At 42.4% G+C, this 25,242-nt stretch overlaps 1 protein-coding gene across 2 annotated transcripts in view; it reads left to right on the top strand.

The window, feature by feature from the left end:
* The first annotated feature begins 2,967 nt into the window (after nucleotides 1-2,967).
* The window catches only part of Mark1 (microtubule affinity regulating kinase 1), a 110,411-nt gene continuing 88,136 nt past the window's right edge, over nucleotides 2,968-25,242 (top strand). The window contains exon 1 of one of the 2 annotated variants that reach the window (XM_034513009.2): nucleotides 2,968-3,123. In XM_034513009.2, the coding sequence (XP_034368900.1) occupies nucleotides 3,073-3,123 (51 nt within the window). In that variant the 5' untranslated portion in view covers nucleotides 2,968-3,072. The remainder of the gene's footprint in view (nucleotides 3,124-25,242) is intronic. The other variant, XM_034513008.2, reaches the window with a different exon arrangement.

Genomic DNA, 25,242 nt, shown 5'->3' with positions numbered 1-25,242 from the left:
GGCAAGCACTCTTACCTGCTGAGCCACCTCTCCAGTCCTTAGGAGATACATCTCCATGAGACATACTTGACTTTTGTTTAGGTTTCAGAACATCTGGAGTTTAAAAAAAAAAAAAAGTAGATTTCAACTTTAAATAACTTTTAAAACGCCCAAACATGGGATCAAACTTGTTTCTGAATTTAAATTATGATGAAATCAATAAAAATTCAAATGACTTCTCAAGTGCCTAGGAGCAGAGAGTAGCTAGTGCCCGCCCACCTGTAGTACTGGCCAGCGTAGTTACAGAGTTTCTTCCATGGGCGGGCCAGTGGTTAGCAGTCCTCTCTAGGCTTCATCTATCTGGGTTTAGCACATTGCAGATCTCTTTTTCTCTTGTTCTTGTCAGAACTTCAATTTTCTTCTCAAACTTTTAAACCACCCTACCCCAGAAAACTTCTACACTACACGTTCCATTGTTTTAATAGTCCCAAAGAGAAAAAAACATAAAAGCCTTACAACATTCCTTCTGCCATTTTCATAAAGTCTCAGTTGTAAAAAGCCACGCAGGAAAAGGTTGCTCGTGGGCATTTCATTATTAAGGACTAAGGTTAAACGGTCGTGACAACATCCCAATATCCTCTTACGCCATTTTGCAGAATGGCAGTGACTTTTTTTTAAATGGAGGGTTTGTTGTTTGTTTACCTATGAAAAGCACATTTTCACTGTATACTAAACATAGGACTGTGGGTATTACTATGAATTAAATGCCAGTTTTAAAAGGTAGAGTTATTTCTTATCTATCTTATTTGATAGAATTCTAGTTCTGGATTATTAAAAATCATTCCCTTTGAATGTAGCCCCATTGCTAGGAAACTTCCTCAGCAACAATATAAAAAGAGTCCTTTAAATAATAATCAGTCAATTTCAATTTCAATATTTGAGCAAAGTGTAGCAGGTGTAGTTAAGGGCTCTATGTGTGGAAGCCTCGGGCCCAGATCCTAGGCTCTCCTCTGAGCTCTGTCCCTAATTAGCCCCATCCCTTACAGGGTGAGCTCATAGGTCTTGTGACTGGTACAAGATTGAACACCCCCGTACATTCCAGTTATCTTCTCCTGCGTCTCACTCACCTGATGCAGTTGTGATCGTGGAAGTTTGTGAAATGGAAACAAATATCCCTGTCAGGGTCACCACAAGGATGAGGGCAGGGAATAATATGTGAATAGCCTTCGAAGAATGAAATCTAAGCTACTGATGGAAGACTTGCTGCAGACCCCAGTGGGGGGAGCACCTTCTCAGCAATGCTTGCTTATTCTTACTTCTAGACTAATGTAGCTATAGCTGCAACACAAGGGACTTCTGTATTAGTGGGGGTGCTGAGTATGCAGCCTTCCAGCTGATGAGAAAAGTACAAACTCATGCTTCAGTATATCTTGGTGAACCCCGATTTCTGAAGGACCCTAAAAGTGTGGCAGTCTCAAGGGCACACCATAATTCAGGCTGTGGCCTTGTCATTAGTCCCAAAGCCTAAGTGCTAATTGAACAGTAGAGATGGCCAAAGGAGTCTTGGAATTAAGGCTCTGTGGAATTAAGAAATGTTTACAACATGGATGCTCGAGAAATAAATATGCAGTTGGTGTTCTAGAACTGACTACTTACTAAGGATATATATATATATATATTCCCTCAAGATATAGGTTTGCTATTTTTAGGTTCTTCTGGCCCATGTTTTCAGGGTCAAGAGTTAAGTTTTCAGAAACAATTTTTAATGAGTCAGGATAAAAACCATCTGGCGCAGGAATTCTTTCCTCAAATGGATGTATTTAGGAAAAGAGGAGTTTCCCATCATCCCAAGATTCCCATTAGAGGTTGAAGAAAGAAAAGGAATAGGGAGACAGTAAAGTTTTATCCTAGAGGCCAAGTGTGCAAAACGTCAGAGTTGGAATGACAGCATTGCATCAAGACAAATATGCACAGGACCTGGAGTGGCAGGTGGATGAAAGGAAGGGCAAGGGGCCTCTTGGAAGAAAGAGTTCCGGACCGACCACAGAAACAGCCTTCTTACTCTCCCTGAATAAACTGGCCTAAGTGACACTTCCTTGTATCCCAGGAAGTGACGATCAGCCAATGTAGACATCAAGTCTCACCCACTCCAGGGATGCTGTGGGGTGCGGGGAGCCCTCTTCCACATGCTTTCTGGGCCAGCTCCTTACATGAGGCGTTTGTGCCTTTTGTCCACCTCTGACCCTGAACAACATCTCAGGGCAGAATGATGCTGAAGGGAAGGCTTAAGGGAAACCAGGAATTAAACCAGAGGAAGGGCCAAGTGCAGAGTAGGATGGTACCCAATGCTCCCTCCAGTGAAAGAAATAAAATACATAAAAGGGAGGAAGGAAGGGGATCGTTATGTATTCGCACGAACCCCATGTGTCCCCAATGCTGGTTTAAAAGCCATACAAGAATCAACATCAAATCGCAGGACACCGGAGGTTCTGAGGGGACAGCCAGATCCGCGGGTGGAGCGAGTCTCTAATGAAATCCGGCCCGGCGGGCGGAGGCGGCCCCGCATCCCTAATGAGGGAATGAATGGAGAGGCCCCTCGGCTGGCGCCCGCCCACCCGGCGGCGGCCGCCAAGAGCCTCGGGGCGCTGTGTGCCGCGCCCGCCGCTCCGCGCGCACCGGCTCGGGCCGCGGAGGGCTCCGGCTGAGCGCGGCGGGGACGGCGCGGAGCGGCGCGCGGGCTCGGGGCGGCGGGCCCCGGCGCGGATGCGGCAGCGGCGGCGGCGGCGACGGCGGCGGCGGCGGCGGCGCTCACCTGAGGCGGCGCGCGGGAGGCGCTGTCAGGGCCGCGCTCGCCGGGCGCCGCGCTGAGGCAGCTCCCGGGCGCCCGCCCTCCAGTCAGCCCGCCGCGGCCCTCCGCGCCCGACCGGCGTCCCGGCAGCTCGGTCCCCGCGTCTTCGCCCGCCTTCCCGCCCCGCGGCCTGCGGGAGCCGCGCGCTCCCCGGCGCGGCCTGCTCGCGCGCGCCCGCCCTCGCCGAAGCCCTGCGCGGTCCGCGACCCGCCGGACCCCCGGCCGGACCCCGCCGCCCGCGCAAGATGTCGGCGCGGACGCCATTGCCCACGGTGAACGAGCGGGACACGGAGAACGTGAGTCCACCGAGCCTCCAGCGTGGCCACCTGGGCGAGCCCGGCCTGACCCCCCTCCCCGTCCTTCCCGTCCCTACACCGGGAGCCCGGGGCTCCGAGGGGGTCCTGCCTGAGGGGGTGCGGAAGGTGATGGAGGGCAGAGGGTGTGCGTCCAGAGTGGCTTCGTGAGGACCCCAGCATTCTGGTCGTCCCCCCAATCCCCCACCCGAGTGAATGGATGCTTGCTTGGCGACAGCCCACGAGCCAGCCGAACCTCTTATGCCTCGGCTGTCCTGGGATCTTTCAGCCCTTTGCTTTTCTGGCTTTTTGAGTCCTTTGCAAACATACACCCCACCCCACCCCCGCATTGCCCCATGACTTTGCTTTTTGTAACATCAGGTCCACACTGGGGGGGCGGGGTGGGGGGAGACGGGCACCTTAGGGATAAAGAGGGCAGTGAAGTAGAGGTGTGTGTGTGTGTGTGTGTGTGTGTGTGTGTGTGTGTGACTTTATGTCACTATAATACTCTCAGTGAAGAGTGGAAGATTTCACTTACAGCTTCTGTAGCCCCAAGGTGAGAAAGAAAAGGTTTAAAAGCTCCAGGAAGCCAACTGGCTTCTCTTCCTCAAACCAAATGTTCATGACTCAGGGACAGGTTTTAAGTACTTCTCTTCGGAGTGTCACAAGGCGCATTTCGTTGAAGGGAAGATTTTTTTTTTTCTGTGTCTGATCAAATTGCCCTCAGGAGCTTCTTTGTTTAGTTTTGTTTGGTTTAATTTTTTTTTTTTTTTAAATCAAGATTGAGATGTTCGCTCGAAGTATTTGAACTCTAACAAACCAAGAGAAAGGCCAGTTGTAATTTCATCTTCTGAAACGGACGATTGTGTTCATATGTGTGTGCAGGTCCCTTTGCTGGAAAGGTGGCTTTCTGTCACTGTTGTTTTAAAATCTTCGGGGACCTGCAAAGGAGCCCGGAGGTTCCAGAGGGTCTGGTCTGATTGCTGACAAGTTTTAAGGAGCTAGGGGGGGAATCTAGGTTTTGCTTGGCCGACCAGAGCTCTCTGGTTGTCTACTTCCCTCATCAGCCCCCCAGTGCTTAATGTACCAGTGACTTCATAGGGACTGTAAAGTAAAAAGACTCAAGTGCTTTGGTGTTGTGAAACAAAAGATAGGGGAGGGGGGACAGGCAGGCTCACTTTTTGAAGGGGCAAATGAGGCATAAACATGGTATTTTATCTAGAGAGTAGGGTTCACGTGTCATATACACATATATATGTATACACATATACATATATATGTGTATGTATATATGTATGTATATACACAATCACATATATATGTGTATGTATATTTGAAGGGAAAGGAACATAATTCTACAGAGACCATTGTTAGAAGAACTAGGAAGTTGTTCCGGTATGCTTTGTCCTCTCCTGCGTCCTACACTTAAAATGATGAAGACACCAGGGCTGTCACCATTGTTGTACCTTATTACTCAATTTGCACTGTGACTGTTGTTTTAGAGATGAAATGGCTGCATAATTCTCATTGAAAGGTTAAAGGAGGTTGGAGGAAAAGGTAAAGAATTTGGTGGCAGTAGATTTTCAAAGGTAAAGAATTATTATCATTAAAAAAAAATTCCTGTCATTTAAGAGTGACAGTGAAGAGCCAAGCAGAGGATGACCTTTGTTTTAGGATCAGAATTCTGTGTGTTAACCTAGCGTGGAGAATCCCGGTTACTTGGTTGTGTCCTGGGTTTTGACTGTTCTGCCTTGTTTTTAGGCTTGTGTGGATAGGGTTCTTTATACAGACACGGGATGGCTTTATAGAAATATGCAGCAAGGAACTGTACCACACACAGCTTCACATGTAAGAACAAAAGACCAGCAAGGGCATTTTAAACCTAAGCAGTCATAGATTATAAATTTCGTCGTACCTTCCGAGAATGGTTGTGCTGTGGAAACTCATCTGCTTTGTTTCTTCGGGTGTTCTTTCAGAGCCTCTGCATGGTCGTGTTTCTACTCTGGTACAGCATAGCCGTCTCTCCATTTAGCTTACTTTATCTACGTCCTAATTATCTCCTCATTGCCGTGGAAAACATCCACTCTGCTATGGCTGTTAATTAATCAATGAGTGTGCACTTAACTCTGATTTTGACCTGGAAGCCAATGCAGAAGGGTTTTAGACAAGGCCTCTCCCCACTCAGAGCTGACAGGAGACATAAATGCAATCCCAAGTGGTGTACAGTAGAAGACTGAGGGTAGCTAGGGCTAAATTGGCTTTCTAAGTGTTCCAGGTGTGTATTGAAGAGACCACCGCTAGAGGCTGTTAAATGACCACTGGCTCTTAAATGGCCTTATCCATGTACCCTACCTTCCATCAGTGAGACAGAGAAACAAGCGTGCTTGTCAGTGCAGGAATAAATGTCAGCACTGTAGCCAGAATGTGCATTTGTTTGTAATCATACAGGACATTTCAAAGTATATCCATTCTTATTAAAAATATCTATATAAAATATTTACATATTTTTAAAAATATCTATGAAAAAATGTTCACTTCATATGACTTTTAGGTCTTTTTTTTTGTAAAGACAGTAGCCAAAAATACTATTATTCTTAAACATAAACATTTCTTAATCACATATATATATATGATTATATGTATGCTATATACATATATATTATATACACACACACACACCTTACAATTCCAAGAAGGAGTGTGTGACCCTGCTGCTCATCTACCACTGTGTATAGCAGAGAAAGAGTTGTTCTTTAGGAACATTCAGTGTGATCTTCCAGAGTGTTCGTAGATGAAGGTTTGTGACAGAAAGGCCTCTACTGACTACATATAACAGGAAACAGTGATTAAGGCACTTTTAAGGCAGTAAATTCTTTGTAGTGAAGAAGAGACAGGTTACAAAGAATAGAATCTCTGTAAAATGTGTTTGACTTTATGTTGTAACGAGTAGGTCTAAGAAAATAAAAACATGTTTGAAAAACTTATTTTTCTTCTTTTCTTCTTTTTTTTTATTGTCAGGCCACTCTTGGATAATGCCAGTATGGATATAGGAGCTATACTAAAGTATATTACTAAATGTGTCTCTTACTTCAATGAAACAATTTTGTAGGCGTTTTGGAAAACCTTTGCTGACACTCCTGCTTGTGGGTCAGCAATGCCCTGGCTGATTTTCTGTGTTGAAAAACAATGCGGTGTCCCTTATTAGAGATCAGCATGAAGGAAGTCAATATGATTATTTCTTGGGATGTCTTAAAAGTATAAATTTGGCTAGGTTCAGAAGCCCTTAATAAACCTCTTACTGGTATATCTTTCGGTAGACTAGAAATTCATGTGGCAACGTAACAAGCTGTTACAGTAGCTTAGGTGGCCAATGGCAGGTTGTTCAGTGGCTGTCATTAGGTATCGATGGAAAAACAAGTGGGTTACATGACTTTACCCTCCCCTTGGCTCTGCTCCCTGCTTGAGTCTAGTACCTGTTGTGTGGCTGTGCACTTGCTGGCTGCTCTGCCTCCTGTGTTGTCCTTGCCGGGCTCAGTGACTAGTGTTTGTAAGAGATCAGTGCTGTAAATTCCCTCTTGAATCAGTTCATCAGAGCACATGTGTGATATATGCAAAGGTAGCCATTACATATATCACCCAAGGCTGAAGGCTTCAGAGAGTCAAGTGACCTGCCCAAGGTCACACTAGATTTCTGAATTCTTAAACTGTTGCTCTGCTCTGGCTATTGCTTCTCGGAGGTGGCTTATTTGGTTTGGGCTTAGAGATTTAAAATGAACACATGTGTACCTTAGTAGAAGAACAGGATATGCTTTTATTTACTACTTCTATTCCCTTGCTGCTTAGTCTCCCAGAGTCCCTGCCCTTTCCCTTTTATCAAACACTTATCAAGCCTTTGTGGCTTGGCTTGCTGGCATTTGACAAGACCCCTGAGATGACCGATTTTGTAGCTGACCCCGGGTGAATGCAAGAAGTCCAGGCTCATGATCTCCAGAGTGGGTGCCCAGACAGTCCACTGGGGAAGGAAACACCATTAACATTGTCATTTCTCTGATCTTGATGCTATTATTCAATCTTCTTGGTTCATTTTATTTACATTTATTTGAGTGTTTGCGGGGTAGTGCCATGGCATGCATGTGGAGGTCAGAGGACAACTTTCAGGAATTGGTTCTCTCTGTCCACTGTGTGAGTTCCAGGGATTAGGTTGTCAGCATTGGTGGTAACTGCTGTTACCGGCCTCTTAGTCATCTCATTAGCATTGTGTTTTCTGAAAGCCTACATGTGCAGAATTAACTATTTTACAAATCATTTTTCAAATACTAATCCTTACTACTTGTGTCTATCTAAGGCTTTCCTTTGGAGCTCACTTTCTTTTTCCTGATGAACATCCTTGGACGGGTCTTTTGGTGAGGCTGGGCATGGTGGCATATGCTTGTAATCTCAACACTCAGGATGCTGAGGCAGGAGAATCCCAAATTTGAGCCTACCCTGGACTATAGATTAAGACCCTGTCTCAAAAGGAGAATAAAGTTCTTTTGGTTAGTGATAGCCACTTGTTTTGTTTTGTCAAGAGAGGGTCTTGCTATGTAGCTATGACTGCCCTGAAACTCTTTATGTAGACCAGGCTGTCCTTGAACTCATAGAGATCCACCTGCCTCTGTCTCCTGAGTGCTGGAGTTAAAGGCATGTGCCAACCAAGCCTTGCTTGTACATTTTTTTGTTTAAATATGAAACTAGTTTGCCTTTATTATCATCTCTTTAGTGGGGGGTGTGGTCAGAAAACAGCATCCCATTGTCTATTGATCACACCGTTTCTGGTAGAAATTGTCTGATAACTGTCAGGCTATGTTTTGTGTCTTTTTTTAAAAATTAAAATATAATGAGATAACAATAGGCAAGTATGTATATGTATATAACAACAATCAAAAAGAGGCCATGAGATGCATGGGAAGGCTTGGGGAAGGAAAGGGAAGGGAAAATTATCTAATTATATTTTCATAATAAAAAAGAAAAAAGATAGCTTGCCAGTTATCAGATGATTTCTACCAGAAACAGTGTGTGATCAGTAGACAATGGGGTGCTGTTTTCTGACCCCTTAAAGAAAATAAGCCAACAATCTACCTCTCTGTCTCTGTCTCTCTGTCTCTCTGTCTCTGTTTCTCTGTCTCTGTTTCTCTGTCTCTCTGTCTCTGTTTCTCTGTCTCTGTGTCTCTGTCTCTCTGTCTCTGTGTCTCTGTCTCTGTGTCTCTGTCTCTGTCTGTCTGTCTCTCTCTCTCTCTCTCTCTCTCGTGTGTGTGTGTGTCCAAATATATAACTACAACTTGCTCAGTCCATTATGTGTTGCTTGTATCTGTATGATTTCAGGACTGGCCTCTTGGTATTGAATACCAATTAGGGGACTTTTCCCTGGGGAATATGTTTCTCCCTCTCTCAGCATTCCTTAGTTGTCTGTAGTCCTTTGTCTAGGGTTGGACCTTTGTGAGATTTCCTCCTTCCATATCAACATCTCTATTGGTGTCTGTCTCTTTAAGGTCCCCTTTTTTGGTGTTGGAGTTTTATTGTAGTGTGTTTAGATGGTCGCTCTTTGTATTTATGAATGCATGTTTTCATAACTTCTGGGTACCTCTCAACTATTATATTTTTTATCACTGTCTTCCTTCTGGTTCCCTTGTGTCTTCCTTGTTTATACTCAGTTGGCTTACGGTAGAGCTTGGCTCTCTGAGATCTTTCACATCTTCATTTTTCTTACTAGTTTGTTGTTTTTCTAAGCTATGAGCTATTTAATTGATACACTCTGCCTTCTGGAGATCCCTGACTTTCATCAGTTTAGAAATGTGTCCACTGTGGTTTCTTTGCATCTTGACCCTTTTCTCTCTAGCCTCCTTGATTCTCCGTTAGCTATGCTAAACTTTGACTCTGCCCTCCATATGTCTTAACCCTGATTCATGGTTTTTTTTCCTACCTCATTGCTTCTTTGTAGTACAATCTGTAGTACAATCTGCAATGCAGTTACTCTGTGTAGTGTTTAGCTATGTCTGTTTTCAATTGCATTTAAATGTCTCCCAACCCATCTGTTGACTTATTTTTTAAATTTTTTTTTAAAAACACCTTTCATTGCAGAGATCTGCTTTTGTGAATCTTTAGGTATGTAGATAGTATTGTTACCTGTAAACAGTGTGTTAGAACAAATATCTAGTAATTTTATGTTGCACAGCTGAAACTTGGCACACCCTGGCCAGTGACTGCCTTCTCTGACTTTCCTCTAGTCGCTGGCAAACACCAATGTTGCTTTGATGATTTTAACTGCTTTACTCATACAAATGGAGTCATGTAGTATTTATCATTTTGAGATTGTATTTCATTTTTCATGGTGTCCATAAGGTTCATCTGTGTTTCAACATATGACAAAATATATTTCTTTTTATGAATTAATAGTATTTTGGTTGTGAGCATATAGTGTATATTAGCATATATATATAGTGTATTTTATTTATAGTGTATTTTATTTATCCAGTCATCTCCCGATGCATATTTAGTTTGTTTCTACTTCTAGAAAGAAGGTTTCAAGAAACACTGGAATGAAAATATCTCTTGGAGATTTTAATTTCAATTTTTAAAAATAAATACCAAGAAGTGGGGTTGATTGGTTACATGTGTTATAATCTTAATTTGCAATTTTCATAGCCACTCCAACTTTTTACAATCTTCAACAGGTTCTGGTTTCTCTATTTCAGCTCAGAATTCTGGCAACTCTTGTTATTTTGATTTTGACAATAACAATCCTGGGTAGAGATGTAGTTCATTGCTTAATAGGTACATGGTCCTGGATTCACTTCTCAGAACAACAGACAGACAAACAGACAAACACTGCTCGTTAGTAACCGCCCTAACAAGTGGTACTTTGTTGGGATTCTGGTGTTTTCTTTATGATTAACAGTGTTGAGCCTGTTGTTGTTGTTGTTGTTGGTTTATTTATTTATTTTATACCTGTTGGCCATTTGTTTATAGTTTTTTGGAAAATACTGATTAAGCCCTGCACATATTCTAAACTCAGGCTGTTTATGTGTTTGCTATTGAAATGTGGGGGTTTCCCATCTGAGGTGGATAGTGTTTCCAGGTGGCGATGTGTGGCTGCAGATGCTGTCTTCCTTTTGCTAGGCCTCCTCCCTCCACCTTCTCGGTTCCCTCCACCTTCTTTGTTCCTTTCTTCTTTCTCCACTTTGACTTGGCTGCCTGAGCTGCAGTCACACCCAGCAAGTCATTGCTAAGCCTATGTCATGAGCTCTCTACAGCTTGAGTGTTGTAGTTAAATCTTTAATCTATTTTGAAACTTTTTTATGTCTGTTGTAGGATGACAGTGCAGTTTTGTTCATTTATTGTTGATTGTTCAGGATAATCAGAGTCCTTTATGAGTCTAAGGATGTTTTTCTTTTTCTACAAAGTCATGCAGTTGAATTTTGATAGGGGTTACAATGGATCTGTAGATTGATTTAGGTACTATGGACATTTTGACAGTATTAATTTTTCTAATCTATGAACATGGGCTGTCTTTTTTTTTTAATTTTTCAGCAATATGTTGCTTCTTTGGTTGTTTATTCCAAAATATTTCATTGTTTTGGTATTTTAAAAATTATCTGTTTTTCTTTTTTTGTTTTGTTTGTTGTTGTTTTGTTTTGTCGAGACGTAGTTTCTCTGTGTAGCCCTGGCTGTCCTAGAACTCACTCTGGAGACCAGGCTGGCCTTGAACTCAGAAATCCACCTGCCTCTGCCTCCCAAGCGCTGAGATTAAAGGCGTGTGCCACCACCACCCAGCCAAATTGTCTGTTTGTTTTTTGTTTTTTTCTTTTTTTTTCAGATAGTTTCTTGTTAGTGATAAACACACATCTGATTGTGTACGTGTGTGTGTGTGTGTGTGTGTGTGTGTGTGTGTGTGTGTGTAGTGCTGAGATTAAAGGCATGAACCACCACTGCCTGGCCAAATTGTCTGTTCTTTTTTTTTTTTTTTTCCCAGATAGTTTCTTGTTAGTGATAAACACACATCTGATTGTGTACGTGTGTGTGTGTGTGTGTGTGTGTGTGTGTGTACGTGTGTGTGCGTGTGTACGTGTGCGTGTGCATGTGCGTGAGTATGTGTATGTATATTGACTTTGGATCCTGGAAGGCTTTTGGATTTTAGAAGGCTTTTGGATTTGTATATTAAGTTTAACATGTTATTTAGGACATATGTAGGGGTTTCACATAAGATTGTTTTATCTACAAACATTTCTGCTCCCTCCTTCTTAGTTTGAACACCTTCTTTCTTGTTTGGTTGAGAGTTCAGGAGTGTGTTGAATAGAAGAGGTGAGGGTCATTTGCTGTTGTTCTGATTTTAGAAAATATTGTTCTGTTCTGCTGTTCACTGTGATGTGAACTGTGGGCTTTTCATGAGTGGTTTTTTATCACTGATACAATTTCCTTTCCTCCCCATTTGTTGAGTGTTGTACTGCATCTTGCCCAGTGTAAATGTCTGCATATAAAATCTGTATCTATGAAAATTATTATAGAGCTTATTTTTTCTTGCATTGCTACAGTGTATATATTACACTGACTTTGTATCTCACGTGTGACTATGGAAGATAATCCTTTTGGCAAGCTATTGTTTTGTATTTGCTTGTTTTCATTGCTTTTTTTTGAGAACTTTGTGTCTGTCTATATATTCACTAGGCACATTGGCCTGTGGCTCTCCTTAAAATACCTTATAACACCTAGTTTTTGGTGTCAGTGTAATGCTGGATTTATAAATGAGTTAGGAAGTACTTTCTCTTCTTCAAATTTAGGAGTCCATGGGAAGACAGGTGCTAATTCTTTGTTTAAACGGTTCTGATATGGACATCAACAGTGAAGCATCTGCACTTGGCCTTTCTTTTCTAGGTATCTGATGGCTGATTCACTCTTTTACTACTTGTAGCTCTGTTTAGGTTTTCTATGTCTCCATAATAGAGTATTTGTAGGTCCATTTGAATTCTCCAGAGGAGTGTGTGTAATGTAAACCAATTTGTGTGTTTTCCAATTTTACTTCTGTTCTTTATTTCTATTTCACACATTTAGAGCTGGAAAAAAATACATAGTATGATATGAATCTTAAATGTGTGCTTTAGTGTATAGGTGTGTGTGTGTGTGTGTGTGTGTATGTGTGTGTGTGTGTTAGAATGTTATCTTTCATGAAGAATGTTCTGTGTGTACTTAATGAATGATGGCTGCTGTTGGATATGTGGAATCTTTTTCTTTTTTCTCTGTGTTTTTGTTTGTTTGTTTGTTTGTTTTTGAGACAGATTCTTACCATGTAGTCCAGGCTAGTCTCTAACCTTAGCTACCCAATTGTTAGGATTACAGATGGATGGGTCCCACCATATCAGGGTGGAGTGCTTTTGATATATCCATTTCGTCTGTGATGTATTCAAATCATCATTTTCTTATTGATCTTCTGTCTGAATGCTGTATCCATCACTGCATGTAGAATATTGAAATCTGTTACTCTTGTGTTGCTGTCTGTTTTTGTCTCTGGCTCTGTCAGTATCTACTTTATACACTTAGGTCTTCTGCTGTTGAGCACATATATATTTGTAATTGTTATGTCTTCTCTATGTGATCATTCTGCCATTATATGATGTCCTTTTTTTGTCTTTTATAGCAGACTTTTACATTTTAAGTTCTGTCTCATCTGATATAAATATGACTACCCCAGTTCTCTTAAGTTACTACTAAGAGGGATATCTTTCTCCATCCTCTGACTTCCAGCCTGCAGGTTCTTAAAGGTAAAGCAGGGCTCTTAGCAACAGCACTTAGTTGGATCTGTCTTTTATTGAAGTGTCTGATCCTTTGCATAATGGAATAACGACTGATGCTATTTTAAATTGTTTTGTCAGACCTGTTTGTCCTTTTCTCTGTTCTCTTCCTGTGTGCTTTATTAATTTTCACAGAGACATCTGCAGTAGACCACATTCTGTGAGCATCTGAGCCCAGTCCTCCAGCCGTCCCTGTCAGAGCAGTGACCCGCACCCCAGTCTTCCCCCATCCCTGTCAGAGCAGTGACCCACACCCCAGTCTTCCCCCATCCCTGTCAGAGCAGTGACCCGCACCCCAGTCTTCCCCTTCCTCAGCTGCTTACTTTTAATCTCATTGCTTCTATTTGTAATTTCTGAACTATCTAAGGTCTTCCTTAAAGTACTCTGTCTTTAAAATAGTCTCTTAGTCCATACTTATTTTTTATGATTTTGTTTTATTAAACGTTTGATATGTAGGCATTTCCATTCTGTTTCTGGAAACTCTGTCATCTGAAGCTCCTGAACATTTATTTATTATCCGTACCCATGAATGTCTGCCACTCTGCTGTTTTTGTTTCTGTTTGTTTTTGTTGGATTGTTTGGTTTTTGTTTTTGATTTTGTTGTTGTTTTTCTGTCTCCTTTTTTGATGACAAATTCCTGTTTGCCTGATTTTATCTGTGTGAAACTTGGGGGTTGAGGGATGGCTTCCTACAGAGAGGCCTGTATCTGCTCCTGTGGGAACTGGTTGCCCAGGGACACTCTCGTTCAGTCAAGGAGTTTGGCCTTGTGGAGGGTGCAAAGCTTAGAGTTTGACCCCAGGGCAGTTCTGTCCTCTGTGGCAACTTCGTGCTGCTCTGTCTTTCTTTGTTTCTTTTTTAAATGTTTGTTTGTTTTTGTTTTGCCTTTGGATGTTTCTTTTTCTTCCCGTTTCACAATATATTAAAAGTATGCGTTTTCTGTCCCCCCAGGAGCCTTCACTTTACCTTGCCTCTTCTACAGAGAAGGAAGCCAGGAATGAGGTTTTTGAAAAAGCTTCATGTGGTTTTTATGAACCTAAAATGTCATTTCTGAGACACTTCTACTGCAGTAGTACTGTATACAATTTTTGTTTCTAAGTCTTTTATTTCAAATTTTGAGATTTAATTTGTTCTTTGACAATCTCATGCACACATGTGATGCATCTCTAGGGACTCTCACTTCTGCCCTTGCCAGTCAGCTCCCCTTCTTCCCTCAAAACCCTCTTCCATCTTAAAGTCATTTTGTGTGGCAACTCAAGAGTTTTAACTAGAGCTGAGTTTATGACCATGGGTTTAGAACTGTACTAAGAGCTTATGGGCTTACCAATGGGACACAGCTGAAGAGTGACTTACCTCTTCCAGACACTGCCAGTAGTTTAGCAGAGAAAGGTAGGGCCGGTTGAGCCTATTCCCGAACCATAGCTGATTGTTGGCAGGGCCAGCCTTGACCACAGTTGCAGTGATTGCAGTGGCTACCTCTAGAATGTGGCATTTCACAGCCCTTTTTCCTGTCGTCTGGTTCTCAAACTGTTTCTGCTTCCTCTATCTTTCCTGAACTTTGAGGGGGGGCTTATCATTTCTAAAATCATAATTAAATTTTAGAAACCATTTGTTTTAGTTACTAAATGATTGACTTTCAAAAATTGCTGTTTGTCATCGGGAAGGTAGAAGTTTGCTAGTGGAACTTTCACTGACATTTATAATTGATAGATTATTAAAATCTGAATATCATAATGAATTAAGTGTAATTAAATAAAGTGGCCTACTAAACCCACTTCTGTGAGGTGCTCTCTCGTTGAAATCAGGTATTGCCAGAAAGTGAGCTTACAGCTTTCTGCCCTTCAGTTTTCTGTCTCATGTTACTAAACCTAGACCACATCAAGAGTCATTTCCTTGTGTACTGTCTTTATTGTTTGCTCACCACAGAAAAGCTTGCCCTGTTAGAAGTCAGTACTCGGATGCTATATTGTACTGTTTCCTAGTGTGTATCATCTGTAAGGGACTTCATATGTAGTTAGTAAGTCACCGTCCTTATGGGAGTCCATAATTAAATAGTTTAGTTTAAAGGCCCTTGAGCTAAAGTTTAGGGGTTATGCTGTAACCGTTGTCAGAGTTTAGCCTTGCTCTAGACTTGCCTATGGTGAAACTCTCTTCCTAATTAAAGTGGGGCTGCATACCAATGTTCCTTCTGTATATTTCCTAAATTAATATTTTCTGTAGTTTTATATTAATGATTTAATGGACCAAAGTCTTTCATTTATTACCGGTATGATGAGTTTATGAGGGGGAGATTGTTCCTAATTCACATCCTCATCTCTCAACACCCACCATGTGTTCTTAGAGCTTTTCTAGATTAAGGCCCGGGGAAACTTTCGCCCAACCCTCCTGCTGCAGGCATCCACTCAGAAAACACTGGTTCTTGTGCCAATGGAGATTGCACAGGCCCATCTTTCATCAGGGGACTGTAGCTAGCGGCTTCAGTGAGTAGGGAGGCAAGCATGATGACTGTTCTTTCATAGCAGTGACAGCAATAGAAAATACCAGGGATTGTCTACATGAGGCACTTGGAGCTCCCAGATCAAAGGGGTTAAGAAAGACCGAACCTTCTTCCCTCCATTTCCCCAGCTTTATGTGGCTAGCCATAGGAGACTGGACATGACATGGAAATAAAAGACCAGAAACAACCAAACAATAGGCGAGCCCCACCGTGCCCTTAGTGCCTTGGGCATCTTATCAGTTTAGTTTAAGGAGTAAACAGCCTAGGCACTGTCCAGTATCTTCATGACCTGCTGGTAAAGGGCGTGGTGACAGGTTTAGTATGGCTACCTTCCTCCTGGGGTCAGAGGTGCAGCTTTCACTGCCTGAAAGAGGTTCTCTTCTATTGCCTTTTCTATTCTCTTCATCCTAATTGAAAATGGTTAGGAGACAAAAGCAATGAAACCTGAGCCCTGCTCTGGAGCAACTCAGCCCAGAGGGAGCTGGACACTGGCAAACAAGTGCAGTAGAAAGTTACAGCTCCCTGTCATCTGACTGGGGAGGGCAGGAGACAAAAGCTGCTGGAGAAGGTGGACGGGACTCCCTTGCCAAGCTGCTCTGTGGAAATCACACTCTGGTGAGGAGGAGGGGACAGGGCAGGAGACAGAGAGAACTGGACAGAGAGTAGAGGGGCCCGATATCCTTAGCAAGAACTAGTCCAGGCCACCCAACCCTGGGAGGGTTTAGTGGAAGGTCAGCTCGATTAGACTTGTAGACTTGGAACTTCTGTGCCATGAACACCCTAGACTTGAAATCCAGCAGACTGCTCTGTCTCTGCCCATGGAAAAGTTTCACTAACACTCTTTTTTACAGAGACCCTTTTGACACTGGGAAGCAGCGGGCAAGAGTCAGTGTCTGTGACAGCTTGACCACTGTAGGTGGGTCTCTCCAAGCTACCTCAGCTAAGTCTTCTGTTTACCCTGTACTTGCTGGTCAGTCTTAGCACAAGACTTCACTAGGACATTAGTGAGATGCTATTCAGGATCTGATGGAGTAGTGCATCCTCCTCTTTGCTCTCTCTGTCTTCTTAGTCTTCTTCCATCCCCTCAACCCTTCATGCTCCCGTTGATCATAGCCTGTCTTCCACATCGTAGTGTTACAGCAATCTTTGTTTTTGTTTGTTTGTTTGTTTGTTTTTTGAGACAGGGTTTTTCTGTGTAGCCCTGGCTGTCCTGGAACTCACTCTGTAGACCAGGCTGGCCTCGAACTCAGAAATCCGCCTGCCTCTGCCTCCCAAGTACTGGGATTAAAGGCATGCGCCACCACTGCCTGGCTACAGCAATCTTTGAATAAAGTCTTCCTTATTGTTTTTTTCTTTTAAAACATTATTTTTGAGATTATAATACAATCACACCATTTCCCTTCCCCTGACCTCCCTTCAGACCCTCCCACACATCCCTCCTCACTGTCTTACAAATTCATGAACTCTTTTTCATTAATTGTTGTTATATGTGTATGTATATTCTTAAATATAACCTGCATAATGTTACTTGAATGTATGTTTTCAAGGCTGATCATTTGGTATTGGATAAGCAACTGATCTGCTCTTCCCTGAGGAAGAATCAAATATATTTTTCTTTGCCGTTAGTTAAGAGATGATTCTCATTTCATAATGAAATCTGAAATAGTTGTCTCTATGGTGGTGTGTATTAGGGGCAAGGTTAGAGAACCCTAGACACCTTCAGTTACTCAGTGCTCAGAAGGTAGTTTCTGTAGACTTAAAGGTGAAGGCACGCTGATAGAAAGGGGCTAGGACCATGATTTTAACTTTCTTAACTCTGTGACCCTCTAATATAGTTCCTCATGTTATGGTGATCCCCAACCACCAAATTATTTTTGTTGCTACTTCATAAATGTAATTTTGCTACTGTTATGAATTGTAATGTAAGTATCTGTGTTTTCTAATGGTCTTAGGCAACCCCTGTGAAAGGGTTGTTTGATATTAAAGGTTGAGAACCAGTGGGCTGAAAGGGTTAACACATGCTGAAGTTGGTGACATGCTGTCAGGTCTTTCTGCTTCTAGCCAGTGTTGAGTACAGTCAGCCTGGGAGGAACATTGTTTACCTACTGCTTTTTCTCTGAGTTGGACTGTTTATAATACCATCTCTTATCTTTGTTTAATGTAAGAGTGGCATCGTTGCTTTGCAAGGGCAGTTTCCCAGTCTGTTTTCAACAGCCTAGCAATAGAAATCAGAACACTGGGATGCAAATGGATGATCAGCTAGTTTCTCTCCAATAAGGCGCATGGCCTTTTCTCTTGAGGCTCTTACCTCTCATTTTGGTACACACTTATAAACTATCTTGCATACTTCACAGAAATGATGTATACCTGAATAGCAGTACTAATTCATGTCATTGGTCCATCCAGATTCTTTATGCAGAACTACTTGAATATCACAAATTAGAAAGAAATGTATGCACCAGTGGCCACTTGTTTAAACTGAGGGTTAGTGTTGGCAATGGAGCCCTGAGCCTCAGGCATGCTGGGCCAGTGCTTTGCACTGAGCTACTCCGTAGCCTCCTAATAAATTCTGAGCCACAGTACCTGAAAATCACAATGGTGAAAGAACATATGTGTCAAGGAGGAAGTCGCTGTTCCCAGGATCCAGTCTAACGTACCTTGCTGATTCTACCGTGGATGTAATCTGTGATAGGCTTTCAAACTGAACTGTAACTTGTATAAGCCTGTTCTACATGTAATTCTGTACTCTTTGAGACCAAGACCTCAGGATTGCCACATCAATCAAGCAGTGGTGACCACAGTTTGCAGAACTGCCCTTGCTACTCTAGAAAGGGCCAGAACACACTAGGAAAATACCTTCTCCTTGTCTCACATGCGCATGCTGGGTACAGAGTAGCTATGCTGGAAATGCTGAGTAAATGCATGCAATTACTGTCTGCTCGTTTTCTGGAAATATTGAAGGATTTAAAAACCTAAGGCAGTGCCACGGAGACATTTAAAAATGCTTTCATACAAGCAGGGAGGGGGGCACTGTAGTAGTGCATGTGTTATAGCACACACGGAGGTCAGAGGACAGTTTGTGGGAGGTGTTGTTTTCCTTCTGCCCCTCGAGTCCTAGGGGTTAAACTCAGGGCATCAGGGTTGGCAGTGGTGTCTTTACCATCTCAACAGCCCTTACCTTACCTAGACATACCACTTACCTTTAAAGTTCTGGTTATGTATTTATTTTATTTTATTTTATGAACTTCCAAGGCATGCTGGATACAGATCTTGCTCACTGTGTCTATGCACATAGTTAAAGTCACCAACTGAAATTCCAGGTCATTAAAAAATGATCTTCACATTGAATAATTACTGGATTTCGTAGATTTGCTTAATGTAACTGATTTGAAGGTCATAGGACAAAGTTTAACTGCTATAGTGTTAACCAAATATAATGATTTAAAGAAAAAAAAACCTTACAATTTCTGAGGTGAATCTGCTGTGACACTTTGGTACTGTGGGAATAAAACCATGAGAAAATTTGCAAGGGAATTTAACACCATATTTTTAGAATTAATTTAGACAAATGTGTTCATTTATTCTCTGGAGACTCGGTTGTTAAACTTCATTGTCTCCTGGCAGGCTGTGGTGAGTGAAGCCCTCTCAGAGGAACTGATTGGTGAATACAGGGCTGACTGGGAGAGGAAAGCCTCTAAACTACAAACTCACCTTACCTACTCCCTAATGTTAGCCTGAGGGCTGGCGTGAGGAGGACCAGAGTGAATGGCTCTCGGTAATTCCTTGGTCTGTAGAAGCCAGACCTCAGTAACTGGGAAGTCACTTCATGTCCACTTAAGGGGAATCAGAGAGCCTGTCTCCTGAAGTACTGTGAACTGTGATTGAGCACTTACACAGAACCTCTGTAAGCTGCTGCTGCGGATTGTATTACAGTTACTACACTACACTGAGGCTGGACGACGTATAACTATGTTATCATTTTACTGTATCTGTCTCAGGGTGACAGGATTGTACATCATTTTCATTTTTAAAGAAATTTTAGGTTTCTGCACCTTGATTTTACATTACTTTGTATACCAAAAATGCATTAAATTTATAACATGAACTGTAACTCTTTGGTTTGCTGATGCTTCATTGACTATAAGAGAGCCTAAGTGGAAGTTCGGTGGCTGGAGCAGGGAAGTTGGGCCTTCTATAGAGCAGAGTTGTGGAGTGCAGGGACAGCCTTGGTGGGAATGGTGCACCTGTGTTGTTTTGTGATGCTCCGGGGCCCACACTCTGTAGAGCAAACACCTCTGTATTTATTACATCTGACCGTAAGCTGTGTGCCTTTAGGCACACTTCCTTCCCTGAGGACAAGGCTCGTCCAACTGGATGGCTGTCAGCTTGTTAGTCTCATGTAACAAAGTTTTCAATAGTAAGTACTCAGCACAGGAACCAGGGAGTTGAAGAACCAGAACCAAGGTAAAGAGAATCAGTTACTGATGAGTATACCTCCCCTCTGCCCAGATCCTTGTTTCTCCACACTTGCCATTCTCCACATGTTCTTCATATAGACCATGTTCCTCTGCTGAGTGCGAATGTATCTGGATTGACCACTGCTTTAAGCATGCTTGTGGAATCCTACTGAGACGTCCTTGATTTCACTGGACCCTCATGCAAAAACAGGGAACTCAATGGGTTAAAGCTAGTTTTGGTAGCATCACATGTGTACTAGAATCTAATGTTTTTCTTCTGCTATGCTTTCTGAATCATCGTATTTGTATTTTTGCTGCTTAGGAATTGTTGGTAATAGCTTGATGAACAAGGTTTGGGGGCTATTGTGAGAAACTGTTTATTTGTATTTCACGTGTTTCTTGCTTCTTCTTAAAGCAATATATTTCTCCTCTATTTCCTAAAAATAATGTTTGAAGAATTTTTTTAATTAGGAAAGATTAATTTCATCTTAGTCAAGCTTATATAATAGCATAGTAGTGGCACGAGGGAGTCTGACATATTAATGCATTGGAATTCAGAATTCAGGGAAGTGGGGCTTATGAGTGATATAGAGCAAGGTTTTCACTGAGGGATTGTACATGCATGATTGCGGGAGATGGTTAAGCATTCTGTGTGGAATTGCTGCTTCACACCCAGGAATTAGATGGTGAGAACTCAGGGCCAGGAGTCAGAGAGGCGAGATGAACAAGGTGAGGGATTGAGTACACGTGGGGATCTGCAAGGGTCCACTGGAACAGGTCTGCCCACTGCTGTGTGTCTCCTAAGACAGCGCCTGTGCAGGGGGACTGAGTCACCTGCAGCTGATGAGAGGGAGCTAGGGCACTGTGTGGCCTGGCCACTGCACATGTATGTGCAAGCCTGTATGCCAAGCCTGCAGGTCAGCTGTGTCAGACACTGCAGCTGTGTCTGGCGCTGCACTTACCTTTGACACATATGAATGCTACTGTTCTCATTTCTGCCTTCAAAATCTTGTGTAAATTTCTCCTGTGGCTAGTTCTAACCCAGGATCACAGGGAGGAAGGAATTCTGGGAAATTGAGTTCTAGCTTCACTCAGTCAACACACTAGAAACCATAATAGCCTATCCCTTGTCAATTTAGCCGTCTTTTGAAAGTATGGAATATCTCTACATTTCTGTAAATGTAGAGATTTTAGCTTGCAAATAAAGACAATAGCAAGATTATTCTTTTTCTCCTACGGTGAAGCATCACTCCTAAATAACAAAAGACATCTGTATTCTGCCCTAAAATGAAGCTAAGGACTCCTTCTTTGGGTTTGGTTTGCTCTTCAGTCACGCTGTCTTTTTGTGCTAATATTAACACATTCATTTGGGTGGTAGGGAAATGGGAAGGAAAATTATAAAGAAAAAAAAAAAGAATTTGTATTCAGATACATTCATAGCAAAATAAGGACGAAATACCCTGTATCTCAGAGTCCTTGTTTCTGTGTTGGTCATAGATAGACTTGTAAACCTTTTTCTACTAAGACCATATTTCTTTGGCCTCAGCAGATAACTGGTTATAGTTCCTTGCCTTGGGGAAGTGAACAAACTCATTCTTCAGGGGTCTGTGCCATCAGAAGTCTTGCTTATCTTGGCTTGGTATAAAATTTCATTTACTTATTAGTTCAGGACTTGAGATCAGGAAGAAGGGTCCATTGGAGCCCCTTCATGTAAGATGTACTCCACACACAGGTGTTCCGTGACAGAGCGCAGTTTCCCCTTGACAGAATCAGTCACTGCAGCTAGTATGGTAAACTTAATTGCCTGTTGATTGCCTGTCACAGAGAAATCTCAACTGTAGATCAATGGACCATTGCTCTGACATCTGATAGAAGTACACTATCTAGAATTACCCAGAATTATAGTGATCTGTGAGGGCTATCATTACAGGAGCTACCCCTAATATAGTGCCTTAGTTCTTGCCTGTAGATGCTGGACAGGACACATGGCACTATGGGTCAGTTACAGATTTGGAGTACATTTTGTATCCTGGAGATGCTATTCTAGCTCTGCAAAGCTTTGTCACAGTCTCCAGGAGGCCATTCCAGTGTTTTATCAAGCCAGCTGCATCAGAGTTACAAACTGGGGGAATGTAGTAAGGCTGGTGATTTCTCCAAACATGAGCTCATTTTAATGCTTCATCTGCTGCAAAACACATTTCTTGCTTAAAAGCAGTGCTGTGGTAGTGAGAACCCCACGGCAGGAAGTTTTGCTCTGTGTCTTCCAGCAGAGAATTTGTAGTGATACTGTGGAAAGAAGACAGTCCTTATCTATAGAAAGCGTCTATCCAGTAAGGATGATGAGAACAGATAAAGGTCTGTCACAGCCCAACAGCGATTAGTGTGCCAGCAGGTAAGTCACAAACACCATTTCCCCATCCCCACAATGTATAGTGCTGTTTGGGGGAGCCTGGTATTATTCTATGCCATTGATAGATCAGCTTTGGAGAATGTTAGTCTATGTTGCTAGACACATGCAACCTTCATCTCTGTTACCTGGGATGCTTTATGCTCAAGAATGGGTGGCTAGAGAAAGAGGGTGGCTGATTACTGGGTGTGAATTATTTTTGAAGACAGATGTAGATAGGACACAGTCATGTCCACATGCTGTGCTTATTCATGGACATGTGTTTATATTTGCTTTTCATTAGTTTTAAAATATTTTTTACCTTCTAAGTCTGTGATTGTTCAACAAAGCCATTAGTACCAGTCTCTGGATCCCTATAGGTTCATACTTCACATTCTGTTTATTTGTAAGAAAACAACAAAGTAAGTGTGACATTCTGAGTGTAGCTTACTGGGTAATTTTGGATCCATGGTTTCTCCTACAATGAGACCTTAGTATTGGCCACAGCGTCCTACTTGTCTACATTGGGCTGGGGGGAGAGGTCTCAGTATAATGTATGAAACCAATTATAAACAAGGCTTCAATTTCTTCTTATATTATATCTTGGTCAAAGAGAACTTCCCCATGAAGCTGTAGATGTGGATTTTGACCCAATAAGGACCAATGCAGAGTAGCAGCTCAGGGCATCTGTGCCTTTAGAACCTGCTCAAGCCTTCGTATGTACTCTGTCCATCTGACAGGAAACATTGCTGTGGATGCCCAGGTTTTGTCTGGACAGTCAGATGAGCCCCAGGGCTTAATGGGAAGCCTACAGCAGATAGTACATAGGTGGCCTGTAGTTAACTGATCAGTCTCTGCTGCTCTCTAGTAGCAAGCCAGGAACATTGCCAGTTAAAATCCTGAAAGACACACTCCAGGAATGCTGTCGTCCTAGATATCGGCATCTCTAAAGTTTAAAACCCCCAAAGTACAGTCCTTGAAGACTAAACTGCAGAATGTTAATTTCAAGAGCTGAAATCTCCAAACTGCATTCTCATTGGGGAAACCTATTGATAAAAGGAGTAGATATAAAACTTCTAGGGAGAGTTTTGTGATTTCTGTGTGTGGGAAAGGTGCAGAGTAGTAGGCAGGGTGGACCTGGCCCAGCTGATGTCTGCAGGAACTGTTAGTGAATCAAAGCTGCATACACCTTGACAAGGCTAGCACAGTGACTTAAGGACTGGTTGAAAAATACATTCAGGAAGGTGAGACAGAAGACATACAGCATTGCTGTTGTTACCGGTATTTATCAAATTTGTGATCTGTACCCAACTGAGTACAGGTGAGGGATGGCCAGGTTCCTGGAAGGAGCTGCTGTCCATTGGGTGTATTACCTCAAGGTGCAGTTAACGACAGGGCGCCTCAGTCAGGGCTTTGCTGCTGTCTACACGGAGGCGGTGCATAGTCAGCTGGCACGTGCTTTATGTGTCAGGGTTTCTTCAACTTTGAATTTGTCACTGTAGTCCTGCCCTACTGTCTTGAGTTGTTGGCATGAGTTTTACAATTTGCCATGCTGAGTATTTCATCTCCACACCATTTCCAGTGCTGGTGGTATAATTGTATGAAGCTATTTGTAGAATTCAAATTTATTTTTTTCTAATACTTTTGTTTTGCAAATTACAGATCTTAAAAATACACTTTCATCATGTTGACTTTGTGTGTACTAAAAGTCTGGAAACTTCCTCAGCAGATGAAAGGGGTCCTTCTCGTACATCTGCTTTTGTGAAAGAGAAATAGCTTGAGATCTGAATGGAGAAATGATAAGGGTCAGCTAGTCAAAACTGTTTGTTATGCTTGTGCAGCTCACTAGTGTACTAGAGTTTATACGTTAAAATATATATGCTAATGTTGTCTTTTCATTTGTGCAGAGTGGACTAGGAGCTATGGAATTTGTGTGTGTGTGTTTCTGTGTTTTTGCATGAGGATGTGTGTGGACACCAGAGGTTGAGGTTAGCATCCTCCTTTATTGTCTCCCATCTTACCTTTTGAGACAGCATTTTTCACTGAACCAGCACTTGCTAATGAGTTAGACTGGCTAGCCAGGGAGCCCTGGGATCTGCCTGTCTGCAAGTCCCAGTGCTGGGATTGCAGGTCCATGTAGTCACACTTAGCTTTCTTTATGGATGCCCGGAGATCTGAACTCAAGGCCTTAGTACTTGACTGGTAACACTATATGCACTAAGCTCTCTCCTCAGCCTAGAGTAGTCTTTTAAAATTGTTTCTCAGATAAATCACCTTTCATTGTAAATAAGTATTTATTAAAGAAAAAAAAATTAACACTTTTCCCAGTATTGTATTAATAGGATTTTGATATTTTGAAAATTTAGAGTTTAGGGATTTTGATCTTTTAGGACTTCACCATTCTGGATTGTGGCATTCAGGGTTGCATTTGGGAGGGTTACAGCCCATACCTCAGTGCCTGTTTGCTAACAGAGAACAAAAGAGAGTGGACCCTTACTCCAAAGGCCTGCAGGTCTGTGCTTCACTCACTGAAGGAGCCTGAATCCACAGTGGGCGTCTGTCTACCACTGACATTTGCTTGAAGCCCCATCCAGCCTTTAAGTTCAGGAGCAGAGCCTCCCTATGACAGCTTAGGCCTGTCTCAGAGTGCTGCTGTTCCAGCCTCCTTTTAAGACCGGCAGACATAGGGTTACCTGCATTGTAAGTGAGCCTCACCTTAGCACAGCACGGACAGTGCCTGCCTGGGGCAGACAGCCAAGTGCAGATGCACACAGGCCCTAGGTTCGGAGGTTTTTGTTTCCATGCATTCTTACTAATGTGTGTTGAGATGTTACATACTGTACCAAATCCAGTCAGCATGGCAAAATGGACTAGCATGATGCTTTATGAAAAGGAATCAGTGGTTCTCATTGGGGGAAAATCTTGCCTCCTACGGGATATTTGCTGACGTTTGCATTTTTGTTA

The sequence above is a fragment of the Arvicanthis niloticus genome, chromosome 10 (genome assembly GCF_011762505.2).
Source record: "Arvicanthis niloticus isolate mArvNil1 chromosome 10, mArvNil1.pat.X, whole genome shotgun sequence".
Classification (NCBI taxonomy): Eukaryota; Metazoa; Chordata; class Mammalia; order Rodentia; family Muridae; genus Arvicanthis; species Arvicanthis niloticus.
Note: the sequence above shows the minus strand (reverse complement) of the source record. Positions and strands in the feature narration are given on the sequence as shown.